The sequence below is a fragment of the Spodoptera frugiperda genome, chromosome 13, assembly GCF_023101765.2.
Source record: "Spodoptera frugiperda isolate SF20-4 chromosome 13, AGI-APGP_CSIRO_Sfru_2.0, whole genome shotgun sequence".
In the NCBI taxonomy this organism is placed as follows: domain Eukaryota; kingdom Metazoa; phylum Arthropoda; class Insecta; order Lepidoptera; family Noctuidae; genus Spodoptera; species Spodoptera frugiperda.
In genome coordinates, this window is record NC_064224.1 from 2,492,112 (window position 1) to 2,517,948 (window position 25,837).

A 25,837-nucleotide genomic window follows, 5' to 3' on the forward strand; every position below is an offset into this window, starting at 1 on the left:
ATATACATTATTAATAAACCTTCTAATGATAATGATTCGTGCTAATGTTAAAGAAATCCGAATTATAACTCCATATTCTAAAAGCCCGTACTTACCTTTTCAAAATAAATTATAAACTCCACTCCACAGGTCTAAAGATTAGATTAGATTTAGATTTCAGCCATGATTGTCCCACTGCAGGGCAAAGGCCTCCTTCCACTCCTCTCTGTTTAAAGCTTTTTGCGGCCAATCCTTGTCATAGATGCCATAGTTCGTCCCGCCATCTCCTTTTGGGCCTGCCGCGACGTCTGTGAACGTTGAGCGGCCACAGGTCTAAAGATTTATTTATTTAATAAAGCTTTATGCACAATCGTACATTAGGCAGACTTAATGCCATTGGCATTATCAAGAAGAATAAAGATTGTCCCTTACATCTTTTATCTATCTTTTTAGAAAGGAAACATATACATAACTTTTGGTATCTTGGGTGAGGCGAGAGAGCGAGTGTCAGACTGAATGTCAAAATACCACCCCGTTCTATCCTCATTTCGAGCCTAAGCTCCAGTAACCCGCTAGGTCATTCACAGCCCCAGTCGGGCATTAACCTTACTGGCTCCATCAGTGCCCAAAATAATTTGTCCCTTATAAAAATAAATGAGCAAAATTCACAAGAACATAAGTATTTAATAATGTCGGATTTTGTTAACATTAGCTAGAGTTTGTCATGTAACTATTATATGGCAGTATGTGGTGACTGGCAATATTACGTTGTGCAGGAGATCAGACAGGCGGCGGAACTGCTGGGCTTCCACGAGCTCACCAAACTCAGCCAGTTCATACTGGACCAACATCTGCTGTTCGACAAGGGATTCATGTTGCAGTTTCATACGGTGAGTCGATTCGTTGAATGATCTGTCGAATAAAATCCCAGAACAAACTAGGAATAACAATACATTAGATTAGTAATATTTATTTATTTTACTTGTTTAGTACATTTTTAAACATTTACTTAATTAGAAAAAAATAAACATTTAAAAATATAAAAAGCATTAACCCACCAGTAACGGGACCAATCCATGTTATCGGCGGTCAGGGTGCAAGAGAGAGGAATTTCCAGACAATACGCGCCGTGTCCTGAAGTACCTACTGCTTTCTGCATCTGGCTCTTGACCCAAGCATCTAACGTTAGCCTACTCAGGTGTTGGTCGAGACTTTTGACTATGAAGTCATTGGCATATATGACTATCTATAATATTACAGAAGAATCCGTTTATTATGACTCCGCCTATATTGACCAACCGGTTATTATAACGTAATTGCATGACGAAGTTTGGTTTTCATATAAAATTCTTTATAAAAAAGTCGGATATAATGACTTCCCTTACAGTGACATGTCGCTTTATATGACCCATTTTTAATAAATTATGTCCGGTTATAATGACCGGCACGATTCTTTACCTTCAATAATGTTCGTTAATTCCCGACGACGTTCGGCACGTGCCTAGTTTTTGTTTTGAATCTCAGTGAGTAATTGACAGTTGAAGACAGTTGAGGAAGCCCCATTACCTACCGCGGAAGAGGCATTAAAAGCTGCAGAATTATTATCACGATTTGTCCACAGCAATATTGAAAATGATAATTTGACCATAGCTATGTCTTCTATACACAATAGTGTGAGAGTCTGTTTTTACAATAAAATGAAGAAACAAAAGCAGACAAAAATTACAGATGTGTTATTATAATAATCTGCTGATTACGTGCAATTTTGATTTTGATTTAATATGGTCTTACACATATGCAAATATACTATGTTTCTGTATTAAAATACTTAATACATACATATTTACATAAAAAAGATTTTCATTTATACATAACGCTTTGTATGACGTCCGCTTATTATGACGTGTTTGTCAATTCCTTTCGATGTCATTATAAACGGACTCTACTGTATTATTAAGTTATAACATAAAATTACTGTGCGTGGGGTTGCGCACTAGCGGTTGGCCGTCTAAGTTCGTATCGTCTAACACGGTTGTATTGCGGTTGCATATTATAGTAACCGCTTGAAGCGGTTAACCGTACGGTTCGCCGCTAGGCTTAGAACCTAGAAACTTACTTTAGTGCTTTAATTAAACCAGTACTTAAAGTTGTCGTCATGTTTCACCCCCAGCCTCTAGGCGGTCGTCTCCGCGACATGTACGTGGAGCGCGCCCTGTTCGCGGACGTGACGTTCGACCTGGACGACGGCATCCACCTCGCGCACCGCGCCGTGCTCATGGCGCGCTGCGATCCCATGAAGGCCATGTTTCAGGGACACTTCAGGGAAAGCACGTCTAGGGTGGTAAGTAGACTGTTATGTATAGAAGTTTATTGTACACAGGACTATACATCAAGCTATGCAAAACTAATTTATTTATTTATTTATTTAGAAAAACATGCATAATTTTACAGCTTATGCCAATACATTATACAGTTAAAGTGGTTAAAATTGACTCCAAAAAAAAGCAATAATTATAATTACTTAATATAAACTGACCGTCGAATGTGCGGACAAGCGAGACCATGAAAAACTGTTTTAGTACGATTCGATATGTATCCGTATATACAACTATCTGGTTTGAATGTGAATTATTTGAAATTAGATTTTGCGCAATAGTTGCGCAATGGGATGTTTTGCACGATGTATTTGATTTTGAGATACAATATTTCTATTTTCTAGTTTGTTACTACACTTCGAAAGTAATATCTGTCCTGTTTTACTACTATTGATGTCTTAATGACGACTAAACAGTCATCAGAGTTAATATAGTCAATCGAACGTCAAAATCTAGCCTTTAAGTTTTAACATCTTCAATAAACCATCGAATTTTTGTATTGATAGCTTTTAAAGTTACAATATTTGAAATCATATACCTACATATTTTTGAAATAACACTTTCTTCCCAGATATCGTTCCCGGGTGTGAAAATGTACGCGTTCCACATTCTCCTAAGCTACATCTACAGCGATAAGATACCAGCGGTGGATCCCTTGCGGTGTTTAGAACTGTTGGAGCTAGCTAACAGGCTGTGTATGAACCGCCTCGTCAATCTCGTGGAGGCTAGGGTCATAGACCAACTGCAGCAGAGAGATCGGTGAGTTAAACGATATAATGTTTCTTTTTTATGGACTAGGGGATAAATTAGCAGCTGAATCACTTGATGGTAAGCGATTATCGCCGCCGCCCATGGACACCTGAAACATCAGAGGCGTTACAAGTGCCTTGCCAGCCTTTTGGGGGTTGCGAATTTAAGGGTTGTTGGGGAATAGATTGGAAATATTGGGGGTAATTGGGTCTCGGGTAACCTCACCTACACTATGAAACACAACACAAGCGTTGATTCACGTCAGTTTTCTGTGAGGTCGTGGTCGAGCCGGCCCATTCGATATCGAAGGATGCTTCTAAAGATTCCAAGTACATACACATTATAAGCATATTTTTTTTTACTTTATCAACTTGTATTCTCTTAAATCAATTGAATTACTAACAAAACGTGTATAAAAAAGGTAATTTAAAAACTAAAAAACCCGACTGCGTTTCTTTATAATATTTAAATGAAAAATCCCTAAAACAAGAAAGTCATCGTAAAATTGAAGCAGTCGGGACCCATTCTAAATATGAAAACTTAGTAAGGGCACATACTTACGGCTGGCTTTTTAGAATGGGTCCCGACTGCTTCAATTTTACGATGACTTTCTTGTTTTAGGGATTTTTCATTTAAATATTATAAAGAAACGCAGTCGGGTTTTTTAGTTTTTTAAATTACCTTTTTTATTTTATGGTATTTTAGTTTTATTATTTTTATATTTTGATATATCTAGTGTCACTCTCACAGTAAATACGAATCAAACGACCCCTATCAAGCAGAAATCCATCAAGTCGTTCAGGCTAGAGAGTGAGAAATATTCGAATTTGGCGCCAAAAATCCGCCATTTTGTTTTTTTATTATTTTGATATATCCAGTGTCACTCTCACAGTAAATACGAATCTAACGACACCTCTCAAGTCAAAATCCATCAAGCCGTTTAGGGTAGAGAGTGAGAAATATTCGAATTTGGGGCCAAAAATCCGCCATTTTGATTTTTAAATATTTTGATATATCCAGTGTCACTCTCACAGTAAATACGAATCCAACGACACCTCTCAAGCCAAAATCCATCAAGCCGTTTAGGCTGCAGGGCGTGCCAAACAATTATACATACATACATACATACATATATACATACATACTCTCGAAAAACATAACCCTCCTTCTGGCGCAGTCGGGTAATTAATGATTCCTTCCTTGTTCGCAGAGTATGTGGTGATGATGATCAAGTTGTTGAGATAGCACTGTCACTCCTAGAGCCTGTTAAGGTGAGTGATATGCAAACGTATATCAATTAATGATAAAATATTAGATACATTTTAATAATAAAACAGTTGCGCAACACTTGCGCAAAATAAGTTTTAACGCAATGGGTGCGCAAAGTTTGATTGGATGCTTAGCGTACTTGCAAAGTAACTACTCGACTTGATTTGCGTATGGAATAATTCTACCGTGTCTGGACCCGGAAGAATTAGATGTGATGTGTATTAATGTTCCAAACAAGACAGTCCTAATGTGAGAATTTCCTTTTTTGAGTAATAATTTTGAAAGTCCGTTGTATCTTTTTATTGGGACTACCCCACCACAACCTCCCAAACCACTGCAACTCCTATAAACCAGGAATAGTAGATACAACCCTGAAAACACCGAATGGCTGGCGCGTTCCAGGGATATAAATAACTGTCATGGATCCTGTAACTAAATAAATCAAAAAATATTATTAGAAGAGAAGAAACTGTTGTATATACAATGTGATAGGGTTGAGACTTCTAAACCGTTAAGGCTGAGTTCTACATCTAATTTTATCGACCAAAGTCGGGAGTCGAAGGGGTCGAATCCCCTCCCCTAAAAGTTATGGCTATTTTAATTTTTTTTTTACTTTTTTTGATATTAAAGGTTGTATGCGTCGTAGAAACAAAAAAAACGGCAAACGGTAGCTAATAACCTTGGCTAACTAATTCATGACTTTTTTCATATGTTTGATAATGTTTTGGTGAGAAAAAAAATCATTTGTGAATTATTTTTACCGAAAAAATCACTATTTTTCAATATTTTCAATTAGGGGTTCAACCCCCCATATTATTTTTTTTGTCCATAAAATTAGATGTAGTACTCAGCCTTAACGGGTTAGAAGTCCCAACCCTATCACATTGTATAAAATCCGAGACCATACAAAACTGTAATATAAACCTTATTGATTCAATAAGAAAGCTTATGTTTCGTTGCAGCTGCACAACGCGCACAACCTGGCGGACTGGTGCATGTGGCGGCTGTGCGGGGCGTACGACCGCGTGTGTCGCGCCAGGCATCTGTCGCAGCCCTCCCGGGACTACCTCTCCGACAACCGGTGGCCGCCCGTCTGGTAGTACACTGCTTATTGAGTCCTTCAACTGCTGATACTACACTGTTGTAGACAAATCATCCGCGTCAGCGGTGACCCTATTGCGTTTAACATTTAAGATAGAGAAAGCAAAGCGAAGAGAAAAAAGCGAGAGGTGGGCAAAATTCTCAACTGAGTGGAGCCCACTCAAGGTCAACAAACGTCTCAGCAGGCTCAGAAGGAGATGGCGGGACAAACTTAATAAGATGCAACTACGGATCGTCTTTCTTTGATGTTGTTGACAGTAAATATTAATAATAATTGTTTATGTTACACGCACGTCCCAAACACTACAAAGAGTTGACTGGATAATTTATCACGATCCTACTTAAAACGACAAACTCATTAATTACATCATCTAAGGGCTCAGTGTGAGTTTCTTTTGCGTTTAACGACATCGAAATGAGAGACTTTATTAGAGCCGGCCAATCAGAGCGTCGAACGCGCTCTCGTTTTGATTTCGTTAAACCTAAAGCATACTCGTACTAAGGGCACTGTTCTATTTTAAAGGTACGTGAAAGAGTACGACTACTATCAGAAGTGTGTGAACGAGCAGAGTAAAGAACAGAAGGAGCTACGGCCCACCACTTCTCTGCAAGCCAATCAACAGACTGGCTGCCTATGTTTTTCTAGTAAGTACATGTTTTATGAAACTCTCTTTTATTCTCACAATATTTTTTTATCAAAAATATACAGTAGATACAAACTGCTACAATGCTTGCGTTGTTCTCGGAGGTCTAATGCAAAGAGAATATAATAATCACTATGTTTTAGTGCAGTTTTTCTTTATAGTACAGGAAGGCATAGAGCAGACGGATCACTTGATGGTAAATAGCGATGGTGCAAGAGTGAAACTATCATTTTTTGAACCTCTTGCGGTAGTCCATTGGCACCCACTCAAGGACCCCCACAACACCAGAAGAGTTACAGAGCGTTGCCTTTTAGGGATTGGGGAGTGGGGGTATTGGGAATATGGGGTATTTGAGGATTGAGGATGGGGAATTGCATGTCTAGGCTTTAAATATCCGGGGCTGCGGAACACCTAACAGTTTAAAGGGCTTCGGCTCAAACAGCAGGTTTAAGATCGGGAGTGGTTTTACGTCAGCAAGAGTCTAATGTGATTGGATGAAAATGATAAAAAATATATAAATGTCATATGTTGTGTAGGCAAGGTCCGGCGTGCCAGCGAGGCGGGCGGCGCGGACGTGACGACGGCGCTGTGTCGCGCGGGGGACGCGGGGGGAGCGGGGGCCGCGGGGGGCACACAGGACGCGCCGCCGCTCTGACACCTGCCCTACTGGAGGTAATTACTAAATATTACCTTATTCACAGCCTTGTACACTCTTTGACACTAACACGCACTTACTGGCCGTACTCAGAGACACTTTATTGATTACTTTAGTAACTATTAAACGGCCCAGCACAGAAGTTACACTAGTAAAATTTTCGACAATATTCGACTAAATTATTGTCTCTTTGACGAGGTGACCCCATGCTTCAAATCACATTTATGCGCAGCTAACTACCTACCTAACCTCATCAAAATAGAGCATAAGCCGAAAACACAAATAATTTTGTACCTCACGTAATTTTTCATTTTTAGTTGTAATTCATACAAGAGCTTATAAATGATAATAATATAATTTTCAACATACATACATACATAACTTCACGCCTGTCTCCCATGGGGGTAGGTAGAGACAATAAACCGCCAATTGTTACGACTACTAAATAATTTTCAAATCCTTATCAAATTACTTCCAGGTCTCTCCGGTTTGCGGTGCTCCTGCCAGTATCAATGTGCTTCATGAGCACAATACTGACTATACTGATACTTTTCCACGTCTACACTTAAACACTGCTCACTAGAATACTTGTCGTTGCACTAATATATATTATGGAACTATTATGTAATAATGTAATACACGGCTCCGATCGAGGGAGGCTGGTGTTCTGACATCTCGTGATTTGCGCAAGTACAGTCGACTCTGATAGTCCAGAATTTGAATTTGCCTCATAATTTAGGTTACTTCTTAGTTACCTCTGCAAATTCTGATATCTTTCTGTCCTTTTCTCTCTGCAACTTCGAATTATCGAGTGTTTGACGCCGATATGATTATTTGAATACGTAGCAATTTTTTTTTTCGTTCGAATTTCCAAGTACATAAAAATATATTGATTTAGTTCAAAATATATAAAATAGAATCAGGCGTTTACTACGCGGAAATCCCAAATGCTACACTAACCATAAGTTAAGCTGCACACCGCATGCTGAAAATACATCTATAAGGGGAATGAAAACTAAAAATCTATTTTATTGTTAGTGTTAGTTCGAAATATAGATTTCCTAGGAACCTCGTGATAACGTTGAATAGAGAGGGGGAGAATTAGAGAGGTTTGAATAATTTCGAGTCGACTGTATAATGCACACACTTGTTTGCGCAAAGTTTTATGGCGTTGCGCAAAGATAAAACATTTGCGCTAAATTAAATGATGGTCAGAAGTCAATTATGAAAGGGTTTGAGAACAATGTTTGTTGGGTAAAGTTTTTGGTTTATATATGTATAACTATACAATATACTACTTTTCTTCTTTTTTGATTATTTAATCGTTATATATTATTATGTAGTGGAAACTTTTTTATTATAGTATGTATTGGAATCATTTTTAAACTATATTTCTTATAGTATAACATTATTTCTAAGAAAGTAAAACACCAGCCTCAGAATACGGTCACTAAGCGCAGAGCGAAATTCGACCTTATTAAGAATAGTTTTAGTCTATTTTCCATTATTATAAATTGAGTTGCGTTCGCGGCTAAGTTAAGCGAATTTAGGCTCAAACTCTTAGACTTTAAGATCTCGTTTACACTGTTTTACTTTTTTTATTTGTAGCAGTTTTCTAAAAGTAGTTTCTAAAAGTTCACTATGGCTTTGTTAATGTTTAAGTAATTACTTTGTGTACCATCTTATAAGTATAAGGATTTATGTATTAATTGTACGCTTAGAATTAATTTTCAAAAATATTTCATATAATTTGTAACTCAAAATGTATATTTTTCTACACCGCCTGTACGATTTGAGTCGTTAACACAAAGAAATAAGGTTTAAAATAGCATAAAAGGGCGCAGTTTTGAAATTAGCGTAGCTTGGTGCTTGTAGTTTATCAAGTTTAGGGTCTTTTTGGAACGAATTTTGTGTCAGAAAGATGGTAATTACTATTTCTTATTGGGGTTGCCAGAGAAGAATATTTTTCTGCGTTTGGTGTTGCTGTCCCTAAAATACTCTTATTCAAAACTGTGGTTTAACTAAAACCAAATTTACTTTTGTAAGGTCTACAAAATTGTTTTCAATTTTTATGTTCAAATACTCAAACGTTACTCCTATCACTACAAATTATTTGTAAAATGTCAAAAATAGACTGAACAACTTAAAATTTCAGTATTCGGACGTTAGATATTTAACTATATTATACGTTTTCAATTCTTCTCACTTTAAATTAAAAGTTTCATTTCACATACAGTAGTAAAACTACGTTTTGAATGAGAGAAATTTTAAGTGAATCTGTAAAAAATCTGCTATTATGTGGCTTCAAACACGTATAGTTTAAGATACACACAAACAGAAATAAAAAAAAACAAAACATAAAAACAAATGTGAACAGCAGTATGGACACATAAATCCGCCTATCACACCGTAGCGTAACGTTAAAAGAACATTCGGAACTTTGAATTTATTAGATGCAGACGTATCGCTCGTAAAATGACTGGGTATTTTATAGCAATTCCCAAAGGATTTAGGAGGGGTGTAAAGTGCACCCGCTGTTCCCTAAAGCCTATTCTATGGGATAAATGCCCAGCTTACGGTTATGAACGCTATAAATTAGTATGTTGTTATTCAAAAGTAATTTTGTTGCTTCAAAGATGGTTATTGCAGTTTGATAGGAGCTGGTGAAGCGTTGTTAAAACATTTTATGTTTTATGGAAAATTCTTCAATCAATCTTTGTACTTTTGGAGATTGGTGTTTTATGGAACATCTTCATTTTGTAACTTTCGGTCGTATCTTAAGGACATAGATACTTTTTTTAATGCGATGGAAATGCTCATTGATTTCCCGCGTCGTGAGGACGAAAAAGGGGCGTGCCGGACTAGTACCAGCTAAACCCACCGCGGTGTTCCTCCACTGCTTATGGCCGTAACCTGGATTGCCCTTGCAAAATCACGACACCCGACAGGCTTTGACCCACCATTACGTTTGCGGCAAGTCCCGCTCATATCAAAGGACATAAATACTGAAGTAAATTCGGATAACTATTAATCACTATTTAAAAAATAAAACCAACATTTCAAGCAGACCAGAAACCATTTACAAAATGTCACTACCGACAAAAACCTAAAAACGACATTTATCTCGAATTATATAGGTACAATTTGGAACAAACACCTACATTCACTGACAGATACATTGAAAGTCAATTTTACGTTGACGTTTTTAAAGTCCCTATATCCCTGTGATTTTATTCCAAGCATTTTATTTGCCATACATCAGTGTGATTGAGGACTATTTCGGTATTTCGTGATTTTTACCTGTTAAAGTGTAGTTTGTGTGTCAGTTACGGCCACTACAGTGTAGAGTTTATATGAGCAAACGAGTGTTCGGCGAGTAGATAGGTTTTATGTAAACCTGTCCCAGTTTGAAATATATTTGTTTACCAATTTCAGTGCTGACAGAACATTTGACTCTTTTTGTAACTTTATTTTTATTCTAAAAGTTATTTGAGGGGTTTTGACTGTCGAAATGATTATTGTTGTTTCTATATTATGTACTAGTTTCGACCGTGGCTTCGCTTGCGTAATGAAGTGTTATTATTAATGGAATTTATCAAAATAGTAGCTTTATTCATGCAAAGCCTCAGCCTGATCGGTTCAAAATTGACAAAGTTTCATACAAACCTTCATTTATTTATTTTATACTTTATTGCACACATACATAAAACACATTTACATTATATTTTTGCAAACGCAATGTTTGCACGTTCGAGTTATATGTATATATATATATTTAATATAGAATATAATATGTTGTATTATATGGTAAGGGCTTTGTGGATCTATTGTGGAATCTACTACTAATAATTTCATTTGATCCAATAAAATTCATTCAGATTTGATCAACTAAAAATATAAATTGTTCTATTTACAAACAAAAATAAGGTAACAACAAATGACAGTTAATCAAAGCAAAATGCGATTTGTGTAGATACAAATAGAAGTTGTTTTTCTTCAAAACCTCATCGACTGTGTATTTTTATAGCTTTATTTTGATATTTTGATTGGGTTGTCTATCATCATTTGTTTGATATATAAAACGAGTGTTTACGTCCAGTTTCATCAAAATATTATCAATAATTTTGAATTAACGTTTCGATCATAAATTCTTGGTAGATTTTTTTAGCAGAATAATGAAAAATGAATTACGAAATGCTAATTTTCTTTTGTTGCCTATTGATAAAAGTGAGTATTTGAATATTAATTGTGTTTTATGCGAGATTTAAATTGAGTTTTGTGCGTATATTTGTGTTTACTGTTTTAAAGCTCATTCAACAAAAAGGTCAAAAAAAATTGAGCAAAATTAGTTTAGATAGATATTTTGCATAACTCAAAAAGCTTAAACTTTGTGTATCACTGGATAAACATACATGTGTTTGACTATCATCAACAGTAGCAGATAAAACTTTTTTATTGTGGGTACATCATCCAATGACTTCTCCCACCTTGGGCGAGGCTTGAGGGAGTGTCAGACTCTTACTGACTAAAAACCACCCTGTTCCAATTCCTGCTTTATTAGCCGGAGCTCGAATAAATAAATAAATCCCGAAAAAAGCTCGAACCCGCTAGGTAATCCGCAGCTCCGGATCAAGCAGATAAAGCTAGGATTAGCTTTGAAAAAAAAATAAACAAACAAAACAGTTCATAAACAAACGACCAGAATACCAATATAAGTAGACACATTTCATAAACATAAATAAAACGCGATAAACTTCAAATGTCACGGCATTTCATTATCATGCGGCTCAACATATACTGGTCATTTTCATTATTATTTTCTGACAGATTAAATGTCACTTCGGTGTGACATAATGAAGTGGGTAGTGGTGATTTTTATTTCGGCAGCGTTTTAAAATACATGTAGTTTCAAATAAACGTAATTTTGTTTTCGATGTCTGAATTTAGCTATAAGATATATAAATAATATATGTATCATCGCGCCTTTTATCCTCTAAGCACTCGACCAACGAGGCAGCTAGATATTATAAGATCTGTTTTTAAATCTATTTGTAGGCAATTATATTAAAAAATATCGAATAAGATATTGGAGTACGTCTTTGGTTATATGTTTATTTTATGATTTGATCTTCTTGATAGTTTAGAGTAAATAATTTTCTAATGTGTAACTATTAATTTTCCCAAGTAAAAAAAAATCAAAGAAAAGATGTCGTCCGTTGTTGAGTTAGTCTAAGATTTCGTAAACAATGGTTAGATAGTAAGCTTCTATTTTTTTTAATAATATTTATGTGTTTAGAGCAGTTTGGATGTCTGGATGAGAAATAAAAATGAAAATAACATTCCTAATTTTAAATAAAGTACCTTCCCATGCCCAAATGAACGAAAACGTATAAAAGCGAGTTTTAGTAAAAAACAATGAAATTTAAAAAATACAACGTTACAAAACACTCGTGATTTGTTAAAACCAGTGTGATGTAATCCAGAGACATTTTACGTACATATACATATACGCAACACATCAAGCTATACTAAACCAGTTTACCATGGCCTCGCTTTGTACGATCTTTCCACCTACTCGACGGTCAGTTTACACTGGTTAATCAAGTCTGATGTGTAGGTTGTCACGCTTACATTTCGCTAATCCTTTCATTTTATACCACTCTCACAAAATCCCTTTTTGATTTTTTAACCCTCGTATTTAAATTTTTTCCAATAAAAATAACCATTTCGGACACGTTCCATTTTATATTAGCGGCTATGTATGTGTACCTACAATAACTGTTTGACGTTTTTCTAAAAAAGTTTTTTTGGCTAACGACCAGATTAAAATGGTTTTTTAACGCCTCTATTTAAGTTTTGACATTATTTGTATTTTTTTTTTGGATTAGGGGGCAAACAATCAGTTGTATCACCTGATGGTAAGCGATCAGCGCCACCCATGGACACTTGCAACACCAGTGGAAGCACAGGTGTGTCACCGACCTTTTAAAAAGGAATACACTCTTTTCTTGAAAGTTTGAACGTCGTATTGGTTCCATAATACCACCGACTTTTTAGTAAATAACTTGATTCCAAATTGCAAATAATACGGCTTTTATTGCTGGACTCCAGAACCTAATTTAAAACTTCGTGTTCAATAATTATTTTAAGAGAACAAACTAATTAAGACTACATAATATATAGATATTAGTCTCCAAAAAAGATATGAAACTACTTAAAAAAAAATGAAGACACAAAATCTTTTTCACCAGTACACTACACTACGCTTTCAAACACTCAATAATTTTCTTCAAAAAAAATCTCAAGGACAAGTTCTCACCAGTGTATATAAAGTACAAACATAATTTAGCAAAGACATATAAACTGAGAACTAACATTATCACGGCTGAGTACTAACATTATCACGTTTACAAATTACGAGACGACGACGCGACGGCTCAACGAAATGAAACACGTCTTGTAAAATACACGTATGTATGTGTATCTGTGAGAAAACCGCTCGATTTCTGTCGTCCGCGAATAAGTTGTGGGAGAGCTGTCATGCTTTGGAACGAATGGGCAGGTTCGACTGAAGTGATGCCATGGCCTTACGGAATACTTGTATTGTGTTTTGTTATGTGAGTGAAGTTAACGGAGGCCCAAATATTCTCTCATTTTCTAACCGACTTCCCAAAAAGGAGGAGATTTCAATTGGGCCGGTATGTTTTTTTTTTTTTTGCACACACTAAGTTCTTTCTCAGTTTTATTTTGGTGAAATTGTATGTTTGTATAATATATTCAAACACACAATTTTACATACACATTCTGGATGACACAAAGATTTACACCGTGCGGGAATCAAACCCGCTATCCGTTGCACGGCAGCTGGTTGCCTAGCCACCATTCCAACCGTGTAATGCTCAAATCCCTAACCCCAAGAAAGCCAACATCGCACTGGTGTTCACTACTATTCATAGAAGACACCATTTGCATACCATCAGGTAATCCATCTCCTTATTCATCAACCTTATCCCATAAAATCTCACGTTTATAAATTACAAGATTTCGCCGACGAAATGTGGGTAACACGTCTCGTGAAATATTTGTTAGAAAACCGCCCGGATTCTGTCGTCAGCGAATAGGTAGGTAGTTGAGTGACTGGGTAATCTCTTTTTTCGCTAAGTTGGAAATTATTACGCTCCACGACTAGAATATAGAAAAATGTCTGCCTATACGGTAAATGGTGCGAGAAAGGTTTCTCTGCTCCGAGAAATTATACAAAGGAAAAAAAGATAAAAATTTCGGTCTCCAGAACATTCTTTGTGGTGTTCAAATATGAAATTGTTCGTGGAAAATTCATTTTATTGTGTAATGTAACTATGTAAGGTGTTCTGAAGTCTCTCAGTCAGTATTTAAAGATGTTGATGAATGTGGATGGTGTGAAGAAGGTTTCAGATCCTGACGGTTTTACACTTCCATCATATTGACTCTGCTGGATTTCTCTGGTTGATTGCATAACAGGTGGTAATTTTCTTATTAACGTTGCCCCATACTACGGATTTCTCCTGTGTTGTGGGTGAGTTTACAAACATACAAGTTCACATACACATAACACCCACACCCCAAACAACAATTTGGGAGTCACACAGAGTTGCTTCATGCAGGAACACATTGCACAGAAGCCGGTTGCCCATCCACCGCGTCAACCGTGCCGTCTTTATTTTTTTAAATTTTCAAGGTTCGTTGTATTGATTACAAATCTAATGAGAGTTCATTATTTTAAGGGTGATCTAATAAATAAGAGGACTAATTTTATCTCTATTAGTATTAGACCACTATTTTACCAAATCTAACTAAAAAGTGTTCTTTTACCCACAATGGACATAATGATATTATTATCCAATCAAGAAACTACACTTTAGGAAAAACGCTAGCGGCAAAAAATGATACTGAGAAGGTGTATTGTAGAAGCGCGTAGGAAGACGTGGTCTCAGGTTGGACTATGTTTCTAGATAATTTACTTTATATAAAATATGAGCATAATTCCATAATACTGAGAAAAGAAAAACGTTAATAGATATTATACGGATCTTCTTACAGAAAAGAGCCTGAAGCTAAGTGTCATTAAATCAAAATTTGTGCGGATGATACTGAGAACTTTCAAAATTGACGCAATCCCATATACAGTTTAGTTTTCACTATTAATTTCTTCAGTAATTTTGGCTACAGGCTCGGTCTGTATTACTTTTAAAATGAAGTAAAAACCCTTAGGGTGCTTTTCCACATAGCTAAGCTGTGAAATCGTGTGATTGTTCAATTGATATTAAGCTATGTAATTGTGCGAGGAATGCACAGCTCTAGTATACGATGTCTCGACAGTAGGGAAGCCGTATAACACACATCCATGGCACGCATATTTCCATATGGAAACATATCTGAGTTCAATCCATTTCTACCAGTGCTAAGCTGTATGTACCAATGAATATGATTGGTGGATGCCAAACGCATCCACTGCAACGTAGCAGCATAGCACATCTCTGGTTGAAAAGCACCTTCAACCATAAAACAATCGTTAGAAAAACTGTCCATCAATATACGAATTTCCAAAAATATATGATCCACAAAATCCACTAAACAAAAATTACTTCGTCAATTCACCTTTTACAAACAATTCGGTTATTGAATTAAATATCTCATTCACGAGAACTTATTAGAATTTATTTTCTCAAATAGATTCTCACAGATGCTTAGGCAAGGAACAAATTGAATCATTTTCTCGTAACAAACAAACTTGTTGGTCTTTGATGTTTTAAATAATCTGAGTGACGCCTTAAGCTGGGCCGCGTGAACAAGAAAATTGAAGTTACCGAAAATAATGTTCTGTGATGAAATTGTTAATGAAATTAGTGTTTGAATTTGGGAGATAGACAAAGTCAAATTAAGACGAGGAATAAGATTGGAATATTAGTAGGCGTTGCGTTATATAATAACTGTTGGGAGATGTACTAAATTATAAAGTTATGGTGGTGGATAAGAGTCCCGGTGTGACTTGAAACTGTTGGAGCTTTTCTCGAATGTGTCATCACATGCGTTGGATAAAGTTTGGATATTTTTTTGCGATGGCAGTAATTAATAGTATTAAAATTAGTAATGTTCTTACTGCAACTCAAAAAGACTTTCATATAGAAAATAAAGTTTACAAAATACAAACTCTTATAAAAACATGTTTAAACCAAAAAAGTTAAAGTATTATAGAAATAACAACAAAATATGTAGTATAACGACGAAGACCTTCTTTTTTAATCTTAATATCGACAAACCCTAAAAATGAATATTTTCTAAGCGCAAAAAAGATGAACCTTGAACACCAGCTGTTGAATCTGAGATGATACGAGTATTCAAATGCCTGCAGTAAAACCAATATCGAGACCCTAGGAAGAACTACAGTAAGAAACCTAGAGTACCTATAGATTTATTAGTATTTTTTATTAACGGAGTAAAGGTCTGAGTTTTATATCCAGTTTAAATAAACTTTGAATTTGTATTTTGTGATTTTGACTTTACAGTTGTTTGCAGAGTGGTTGCAAGTGCGACTGCCGCGCAAGGGGCCTCGGTTCGTTTCCCGGGTCGAGCGAAGTATTACTGGGTTTTTTCGGTTTTTCAAAAATTTCTCAGTGGTAGCACGGAGTCTGGAAATGTGCCCGGTATATGGCAATAGGCTCACCACCTGGGACTTACAACATAAATTGTGAAAAGTGGGTGTACACAGTGGCATTACGTGCCATAATGTGCACCTCTGCATACCCCTTCGGGGATTAAAGGCGTGACGATATGTATGTATGTAGTTGTATAATACAGAGTCTAAAATGCTAAAAACTGATTTCATTAAGACTCTTTCTCTTGTTAACAAAATCTAAGTGGCTTATTAGCTACTTTTACTACATTTTTTTTTATACCTATACAGTCGAATCTCGGTAATTTTAATGTGCTTAATGTGGAAGCACGCAGGCCGTGTGCTTACTGCTCGTCGACAGCGAGCCGCCCGCCAGGCGCAAGTGAAACATCGTCGCATCGCTCGCTTACAGCTCGCAGTCGGCGCGCCGTAAGCACGTTGGCAGCTAGCGGTAGCCACAATTCCAAACCACGCCGTGTCGGAACCGAAGCCGTACTTGTTTGTGTGTTTTGACCTAACACTCAGCCTTTATTACTTCTCGTTAATCCTAGAACAACCGCCGCACTAAATATTTTAGTGAATTTCATTGCTAACGCTCGTACTAAATCAGCTGTGTAATTTATTAGCGAACCATTATTGTGAAGCCATTACTCGCACTTTTTTTTTGTTTGAAAGAGAGGTACTAATTACAAGTCATAAATACTAATAACGCCAATTTTTATTCGTGTGTCTGTATGTGGCAATGTGGCTCTTGAACGGATGGCCAATTTTTAATGGCCAATTTGTACGTAATTTTAACGATGAAAATTCGAAATGCCAGGTACATAAAATGCGTTGCGCTAACTACCTTGAACTTTTGAAAACTTGTTAAAATAAAAAAAAACAATTTTAACAAAAAAAAAACCGACTTCAAAAAATAAATATTCCAAAACAAATTAATATGCACTAAAAGTAAAAGAAATAATTGCGTATTTTTCAACAACTTAATAGATCAACTAACTTTACTAACTCATCACACACATTATAATGTAAGTAGGTACAATTATTGTTATTTCTGGAGTCGGTGTCAGCCAACTAAGATAGGTTTAGGTAGGTACTTAACCACCACTCCGCTCGTGCCGTGCCCGTGCCGTGCTAGTTGTTGGCGTTTCCTAGGCTGACACCGACTCCAAAAATAACAATAATTGTACCTACTTACATTATAATGTGTGTGATGAGTTAGTAAAGTTAGTTGATCTATTAAGTTGTTGAAAAATACGCAATTATTTCTTTTACTTTTTAGTGCATATTAATTTGTTTTGGAATATTTATTTTTTGAAGTCGGTTTTTTTTTTTGTTAAAATTGTTTTTTATTTCTTGATTTTTAGTGAATAACTTATTTGAGTATGGGTCGACCTATTAAACGCGTTGCTCATATGAGACAGCGCCGTGTAAATGAATAATATTAATATCTATCCATATTGACGCATAATTACATTATTTTCAAATGTATATTAACCTGATACCCTAACTTATGATCTACCGAGCCGACAGCTAACAGTAACCTGTTCATAAGCTACATACATAGTCAGTTGTCAACACACACAAACAGATTAGATACCCACATAGGTATACAGTCATGTAACTCAGACAGCACATCAAGCTACCCATCATTCTATACCAGATATGCTGCGATCTATCCTGAATTTTATGGCTACTGAGAAAGATAAGCTAGTATGCATCACTTCAACGTAAACGCGGAGCTCATTCTGCTCATTTTTAAGGAGTTCCCTGGATTATCTTCCACATTTATGGTCAGACTTTAAAAACAATTTTATGGGACCACACGGACATCGTACTCTTTCAAATACAAAAAGAATTTCTCAAATCGTACTATAACTGCCAGAGATATGCATTTGTCAAACAAAAACAGATTAGGTACCTACATACACATGTAAATCAGACAGCACATCAAGCTACCCATCATTCTATACCAGATATGCTACTATTTGTCCTGAATTGTATGGTTACTCAGAAAGATAAGCTAATATACATCACTTAAACTCAAACGCAGAGCACATTCTGTTCATTTTTGAGGAGTTCCCTGGATTATCTTCCACATTTATGGTCAGACTTTAAAAAAAATTATATGGGACCACACGGACATCGTACTCTTTCAAACACAAAAAGAATTTCTCAAATCGGTCTATAACTGCCGGAGATATCGATTAACATACATAAAAAAAAATACGGTCGAATTGAGAACCTCCTCCTTTTCTTGAAGTCGGTTAAAAAATATGGATGCGTTTTTTATGGTATAAGTCGCGGTGAACGAGCAGATGGATTACTTGATAGTAAGCAATCGGCGCCGCCCATGGACGCTTGAAACACCAGAGGCGTTACAAGTGAGTTGCTGGCTTTTGGGTGTTAGGAATTTAAGGGTTGTTGGCGAATTTGAGATTGGAAAGGGGGATAATTGGGCCTCCGGTAACCTCACTCTAACAACGAAACACAACGTAAGCGTTATTTCACGTCGGTTTTCTGTGAGGCCGTGGTATCACTCCGTTCGAGCCGATCCATTCGTGCCGAAGCATGGCTCTACCACACTTATGTTTAACGTTTGTTTTATGTTTCTCATTTCAAATAATATATCAAAACATATTATTACTGATACTATGAAATTGTCAAGTCAATTAGAAGGTAATTTCGTTGAGTCACCCCACTATCACCAATTAAAACTTAATTAATGAATATGAAAGTAGGTATGTAGTACCTTTCCAGTTATGTATTCAAATTAGATAGCCGTATTCCAGGTATTATTAACATACGAAATGATAAAGTGAGTGTTATTTTGTGAGAATTACTGAGTTCTTAAAAACTGAAAGATATCTAGTAACACTTTGACTCACTTGGGAATTGAAAATTAACTTTTTATGGTAATGGGACCAGAATTAGTTAATTAAGTAAAAGACAATCAATAACCTGAAATAGTAAAAGTAATCACGTTACCTTATTGACTGTCGACTGGTTTCAAGACACGCTAAGGGCTCATATTGTTGATTTCAAACTTAAACTTAATATAAAAAATGCAAAAGTTTGCGAGTTCATGTGTATAGGATACTTTTTATTCTAAGGGAACGCGGGTGGAGCCGCTGGTAGAAGCTAGTAAATAATCAATTTAATTAATAAAGCGAAATAGGTATGTAAGATTCGTAGCAATTGGCATGCCTTTATCTCTGCCTACCCCCATGGGACAGGCGTCAAATTCTGTATGTTATTATAAACTATATTCACAATTAAATATTTCTCACAAGAATTATAATACAATTTTATTTTAATTCACGTGAAACTTTGAATTCGCTTCCCAATAAACAGAAGTCTTTAAAAGAGGCGTAATTGCGTACGTTAGATAACGCGAGCGTCGAAACGAGCGATAAATTGTAACACTTTATGTAAATACGCGTCAAAAGTGTTCGAGTCAAATTGCCAGAATTTATGTGCACGAGTTTCGGTTATTTCCACGATTTTCATAATTTCTGGGTCATCAGGGAGGCCAGGGATGCCATTTTTTATCATAAATTACATCTATTTTTCGGGTCAGTCGGTTGTTTCAATAATGTACATTATAGCTCCAATAACCTCTGTTTTAAAATGAGATGGAACTGCTACATTGATTACATTCATTTATAAAAGTAGCTATCAGTTTTATCTCTTTGTGGAATTTAAGTGTGGAAGAGTTATGCTTCCGCACGAATAGACCGACTCAACCGGAGTGCTACCACGGCCTCACAGAAAACCGACGTGAAACAATGATAGCGTTGTGTGAGTGAGGTTACCGAAGACCCAATTAACTCCCCGTCACAATCCCCGATTGCACAACAACCGGCCGGCAACACAATTGTGGCGCCTCTGGTGATTCGGGTGTTCATGGGCGGCGGCGATTGCTTACCATCAGGTGAACCATCTGCTCGTTTACCGGCTTATACAATTTGTATTGTATACATATACATTGTATGCTAGTTGATTCACGATATTGTTGACGTCATACTTGCACTATAGCGCGTCATTTTTAAAGTAAGTTATTAATAATATGCATCTCCCATAAATAATAAATGATTTCGCTTTGTATGTAGATAGCATAGATCTTGGCTAGACTCTAGAAGTCTAGATGATCGTTTCAACACCAACTTCTAGACAAAATAATGTTTGGTATTCCTAATAAAAAGGCATGAGTTTGTTATTGGATATCGTCAGGCATACAAACGTCAGTAATTAAAGAAGTAAGCCTTGTTTTGACAATCATATTGTATATTTCAAATGGTTTAATGCTCAGCAGATTTGGCTACTTTTAATATTAATACTGAACGTCATGGTGGTCTGGAGATTTAAGCAGGGCGCCTCTCATGCATGAGGGTGCGTAACCTACCAACGGCTTAACGGCTTACCGTTACTTGGTAACAGTCACATTGGACATTGGTACTTAACCAATGTCCAATGTGACTGTTACCAAGGTGTGTACTTGCTTAGATTATTTACACACCACTGATTTACGGTGAAGGAAAACACCGTTATGACATATTATGTAAGTGACCACTGTTGATCAAAGACATTTCGCACAGAGAGGGTGTACTGCACCACGCTTGCTCAATGCGGGTTGGTGATTTCAAACTTATAATTAGAAATTATAAGCCCAGGTTTCCTCATAATGTTTTCCTTCACGGTTTATCAGTGGTGTCTAAATAATCTTAGAAAGTACATATACATACATATAACTTAGGATCTAAATAATTCATCTTAGAAAGTACATATACAAACTCAAAAAAAGTCACACTGGTACATTGCAGGTTTTAAACCCGCATGAGAAGCGATACTTACTCACAGGTAATATTTTAACGTTACAACGTTATTCCGTATCGTTATCATTCAGTTATCGCGCAAAGTATGTCGTTATTCAATAACTGTTATTTTATTGGCAATAAAAGATATCTCCTGTTTGTATATTGATTCCCTGTGATCATCTTCGTGGAGGTAAATGTGTTTGTTTGTCATTTTATTATTGTTTTAACGATAATTGTGCTTTAAGAGACTGCTTTCGTCTTGTACCTTTTAGATTTTAGTAATAGCCATTGTTGAAATTTTTATGACTTATTTAACTTTATTTTTAATTTCCTTTTGTTTTAACAACGTTTTCATGATTATTTTATGCAAGATTATTACATAAGTGGATTAATTTCTATCTGAATTAGTAATTACAAAAAAAAAATGTTTTAAATCTTATATTTTGCCAACCTGCGTTGAGTTAGCGTGATGAATGCCCAAACCTTCGCCGTGTGATAAGAGACCTTTGTTCAGCAATGCTTACTTATAAGGTGTTGATATGTGTGTGATATGACCGTAGGGTTGGCGCGGTGGCTGGGTTCGATTCCCGCACGGAGCAACTCTTTGTGTGATCCACAAATGCATCCACGACACAACACAGGAGAAAATCTAGTGTGGGGCAACGTTTAAAAAAAAGAAATAATGTAAAGGCTTAAATCTTTAACGACGGTCGTGATCAAAATTCAGCATGACACACATTTTGTTACTTTTGCTATTACAGCCCACGTTATGTCCTCATATAAACAATAGAAACAAAACCTTATAATTACAGCATTAAGACTAATTATTGCGGCACTCACGTGGTTAAATGTGCCAAGTATTTCTATTGAATGGAGTGGAGTAGTACCGAGTACTTAGGTACGTATATGTTTAAGTGGATGTTATTTGAACAAAGTGACTCAGTTTTTAACATGGGTTCTAATGATATTTTAATTATGTTTATAATTGTATATGTATTTATTTAAAGATTACCTATTTCTTATTTTGCTTTTATACCAAAATATGTATTAAAGCCTATAACATTTCAACTTCAGTACTGTAACATGAAAATGTCTACACACGTACCTACATAATAATAATACAGGGACAAGAAAAAAGAACTCTACTGAAATTATGAATAAAAATTAGGTCCTAGGTAATATGAAGGAAAGTTTAATAACTAGTACAAATAAGAACATGTACTAAGTGGATCGTCGAGGTGAGACTAGATAGGCATTTGTTTCAGATGAAATTTACATTTTCTTTAAGATTTTCTTATAACTTTAGGCTTAATGAACACCGCCGCGGCCGCAGAATGAAATGGAAATTGTGCCTGGTAAATGGCAATAGGCTCACCCCCTATTATATGGGTCTTATAACACAAATGGTGTAAATGGGTGTACATTGTACAGTGGCATCACGTGCCGTAATGTGCAGATGCACATCTGCCTACCTCTTCGGGTATAAAAGACGTAACGTTGTAAGATAATTCAGTTCCTAGCCATTTGTTTTAAAATCAATATCGTTACCTACTAAAGAATAGTTTAAGTAATCGTCAAATGTGTCTGATGACGGCTAGGCTAGTTAAACTTGTAGAAATAAAATTAAAAGAAAAGGAGAAGAAAAAAATTCATGAAATAAAAGTTTAGTAATAGAAAGTGCTGTAAAGAATAGAATTCGTGCAAAACTTGGTTAGTTATAAAATATGAAATAAAAAAGTGTACTAACCCATACCTCTAGGGTAATATTATCCATCCTGTTCGGGGGCTGAAATGAAAACAAAAATGAAATTTAATTTATTGTAAAACTACTAATGAAATGTAAGTTTTTAAACTGACATGGTCATTAACACTATTAGTAGAACTTGAGACGAGATATTTACCATGTTTATTTAATTATATAATATCGGAAACTCAATTAAATAAATAAACATGGTAAATATCCCGTCTTAAGTTCTAATAATAGTACCAATGAAATAAATTAAATAAATAAGTATTAGTTAAGTATCAAACAAAATTAAATTACAAAGGCATAAAACAAATTACGATAAAAGATGTATAACGTATGAGAGAGCACAATTATACATATAATAATTTGCCAAATAATATTAAAGAGTGTCAATTGCTATGCATGTAGGTAAAGATAGGTTAAAAATATATGTTTCAGAAAATTTAGAGAGGTGAGGTGAGATTACCGAAGGCCCTGTTATCCCCCTTCTCAATCTTTCCAACACCGATTCTCCAACAATCGTTAATTTCCTAACTCCTTTGGCCGGTAACGCATTTGTAACGCCTCTGGTGTTTCGAGTATCCATGGACGGCGGCGATTGCTTACCATCAGGTGATCCGTCTGCTCGTTTATACTGGCTTATTACATAGAAAAATAAAGAGTTAAAAGCCAGAACATCATTAATTCATGTTTAACCTTCATTATTTCATTACGAATACCAACAATAAATTATGAAATAAAAAATTTTCTTCATGCAAGGCGTACTATTTCAGAAATACATCTCATATTTTTTCCATATTTTATTTTTAGTTTACGGCAGCGATACGATTCTGTTGCGATAATACATTTAAGAGCTAAACAATAAAAAAAGTTATGCCTTAATGAGCGGTTCGCGTGAGTTGTGTAGCAGGTTCAATACTTCTCATAGCTAGACGTCAACATAAATCATTCCAGTTTTCTTAATTGATTCAAAGCATTTTATGTTCTGTAGTTTCATGAAAAGGGTTGTTTTTGTTTTTGGCAGTTTGTTTAATGTATTGGCTTCATATTATAATTTCATTTTTAATTAAATTCCTTGTTTAGGTTGCTTTTCCACCAGAGATGTGCTACGATAGAGCTTTGCTATGAAGATGCAACTGAAACTATGTGACCGTTTCCACTGATACTAAGCTATGTAGCTGTGCGAGGAAGATGCGCAGCTCGAGTATGCGATATATCGTTTGTAGAGAAGCCATCCATAGCCTAGAATCCATTGCATAGCGAAACTACTAGAGGTTTTCTCCATTAATTTACGTGAGTAACCCTCATACTCAGAGTCATATAATGGTTACTTAACCAAGTCCTTAGCAATTGTTTTTGGAACAAAATCGTTACTAAGGAATACTTTAAGTAATCATTAAACGTCTCTGAGTGCGGCAGTTAATCGTGATTTTTAATTAATGCTATATTCCATTTAATCCTCACAAAACAAACCTATATTACCGATATATATACTTATGGGCCGGCTCGACCGGAGTGATACCACGGCCTCACAGAAAACCGACGTGAAACAACGCTTGTGTTGTGTTTCGTTATGTGAGTGAGGTTACCGGAGGCCTAATTCCCCCCTTCCAATCTTCCCAATCCCCGTTTCCCCAATAACCCTTAAATTCCTAACTCCCAAAAGGCCGGCAACGCACTTGTAACGCCTTTGTTATTTCAAGCATATATGGGCGGCGGCGATTGCTTACCATCAGGTAATACGTCTGCTCGATTACCGGCGTGTTTCATAAAAAAAAAATGAAGTAAACAAAGAAGGTTAACAGAAACATACTAACTTATGTGGCGTCATTTGGAGTTTTTTAACGTCTGTCATTTATCCCTTCGGTTAATGGCAGCCCCTATAACAGGGTACTTGTGTAATAATGTGGTACTTCAAGAGAATGGCCAGTAAGAAAATGTGGGACATTTTAACTGTCTTTGTTGTGTTTGCTAAGGATGGGGATATATGTTACATTATTGATTACACGATCCCTGAAAGTTGGTTTAGGGTTTTTTTATTAGGAAGGCACTTAATGGCAAGTTCGGTATAGCTTATTTGCTCACGTCTCGGTTGCTTTTTTGTTAAGGGGGGAATGTCATCTTTTTTTTTTTCGTTGACAGGGGGAAACCTTCAAAAGGCGCCTAGTTTTCTGGGGATAAAAGGATTTTTTCCTCACTAAAACCACCCCGGTGACCACCCTCAGCCGGTGCCTCTTAAAGGTCACCGGATCCTCTAATGGACCTGCTCCGGAGCAAGGGGAGAATGTCATCTAATGACTTCTTCGCCTTAGAAGTGTCAGACTCTTACTGACCAAAGCTACCCCGTTCCTATTCCTACTCTTTGAGACGCAGCCCCGGTAAATCCGCCACGTATTCCGCAGCTCTGGGCTGCATATACTGTGGAATCGACAGCTTTCAGGTTTAAGTGAATAAGAATTCATGATCATGAGATAATCCTACAATCAATGTACAAGTACTTCTACAATTGCGATGCATGAAGTTTCAATGTTTCAGTAACCTCTACTAAATTAAATAACTATAATATTAACACCCTAAATCAAAAGTATTTCAAGAAGCAAAATAAGAAATTGAGCCATTTAACCCCGAAATCTTTTCTAAAACAAACCCATCAAAAATAAAGAGAAACAATATTACCGTTAAAAAAAATCCACAACATCTGCCCATCCCTTTACCAACAAACACACATAATGTCATACTTCCCGACCCCAAACAGAGGTTGATAACGTCGTTAGCTTGTGACCGCTGCACGTGTAATCAAATTATGAGTAACTAACTAGCTTTCCGCCCGCGGCTTCGCATGCGGAGT

General features: G+C 36.1%; 2 protein-coding genes across 4 annotated transcripts in view; one reads left to right on the forward strand and one right to left on the reverse strand.

The window, feature by feature from the left end:
- LOC118270696 (neuropeptide F receptor) overlaps window positions 1–25,837 on the reverse strand; it is a 137,417-nt gene that overhangs the window by 84,114 nt on the left and 27,466 nt on the right. Inside the window, exon 2 of one of the 3 annotated variants that reach the window (XM_050697865.1) lies at window positions 22,996–23,028. The exons of 1 other annotated variant lie outside the window; for it this stretch is intronic. In XM_050697865.1, the coding sequence (XP_050553822.1) occupies window positions 22,996–23,028 (33 nt within the window). Of the gene's footprint in view, window positions 1–22,989; window positions 23,029–25,837 lie in introns of all 3 variants that reach the window. One more of the 3 variants, XM_050697864.1, reaches the window with a different exon arrangement.
- On the forward strand, window positions 717–7,540 carry LOC126911344 (rho-related BTB domain-containing protein 1-like). Its single transcript, XM_050698122.1, has 8 exons — window positions 717–869; window positions 2,150–2,320; window positions 2,926–3,113; window positions 4,315–4,375; window positions 5,336–5,469; window positions 5,998–6,119; window positions 6,655–6,790; window positions 7,252–7,540. The coding sequence occupies exons 1-7, from the start codon at window positions 717–719 to the stop codon at window positions 6,771–6,773; spliced, it is 948 nt and encodes a 315-aa protein (XP_050554079.1). The 3' UTR covers window positions 6,774–6,790; window positions 7,252–7,540.

Bases quoted from the DNA above. Each gene is read 5' to 3' on its own strand.
- LOC126911344 (XM_050698122.1), top strand. From the start codon at position 717: ATGGCAGTATGTGGTGACTGGCAATATTACGTTGTGCAGGAGATCAGA. The intron at 870-2,149 runs GTGAGTCGATTC...TTTCACCCCCAG, and splicing joins TCATGTTGCAGTTTCATACG to CCTCTAGGCGGTCGTCTCCG. The intron at 5,470-5,997 runs GTAGTACACTGC...TCTATTTTAAAG, and splicing joins AACCGGTGGCCGCCCGTCTG to GTACGTGAAAGAGTACGACT.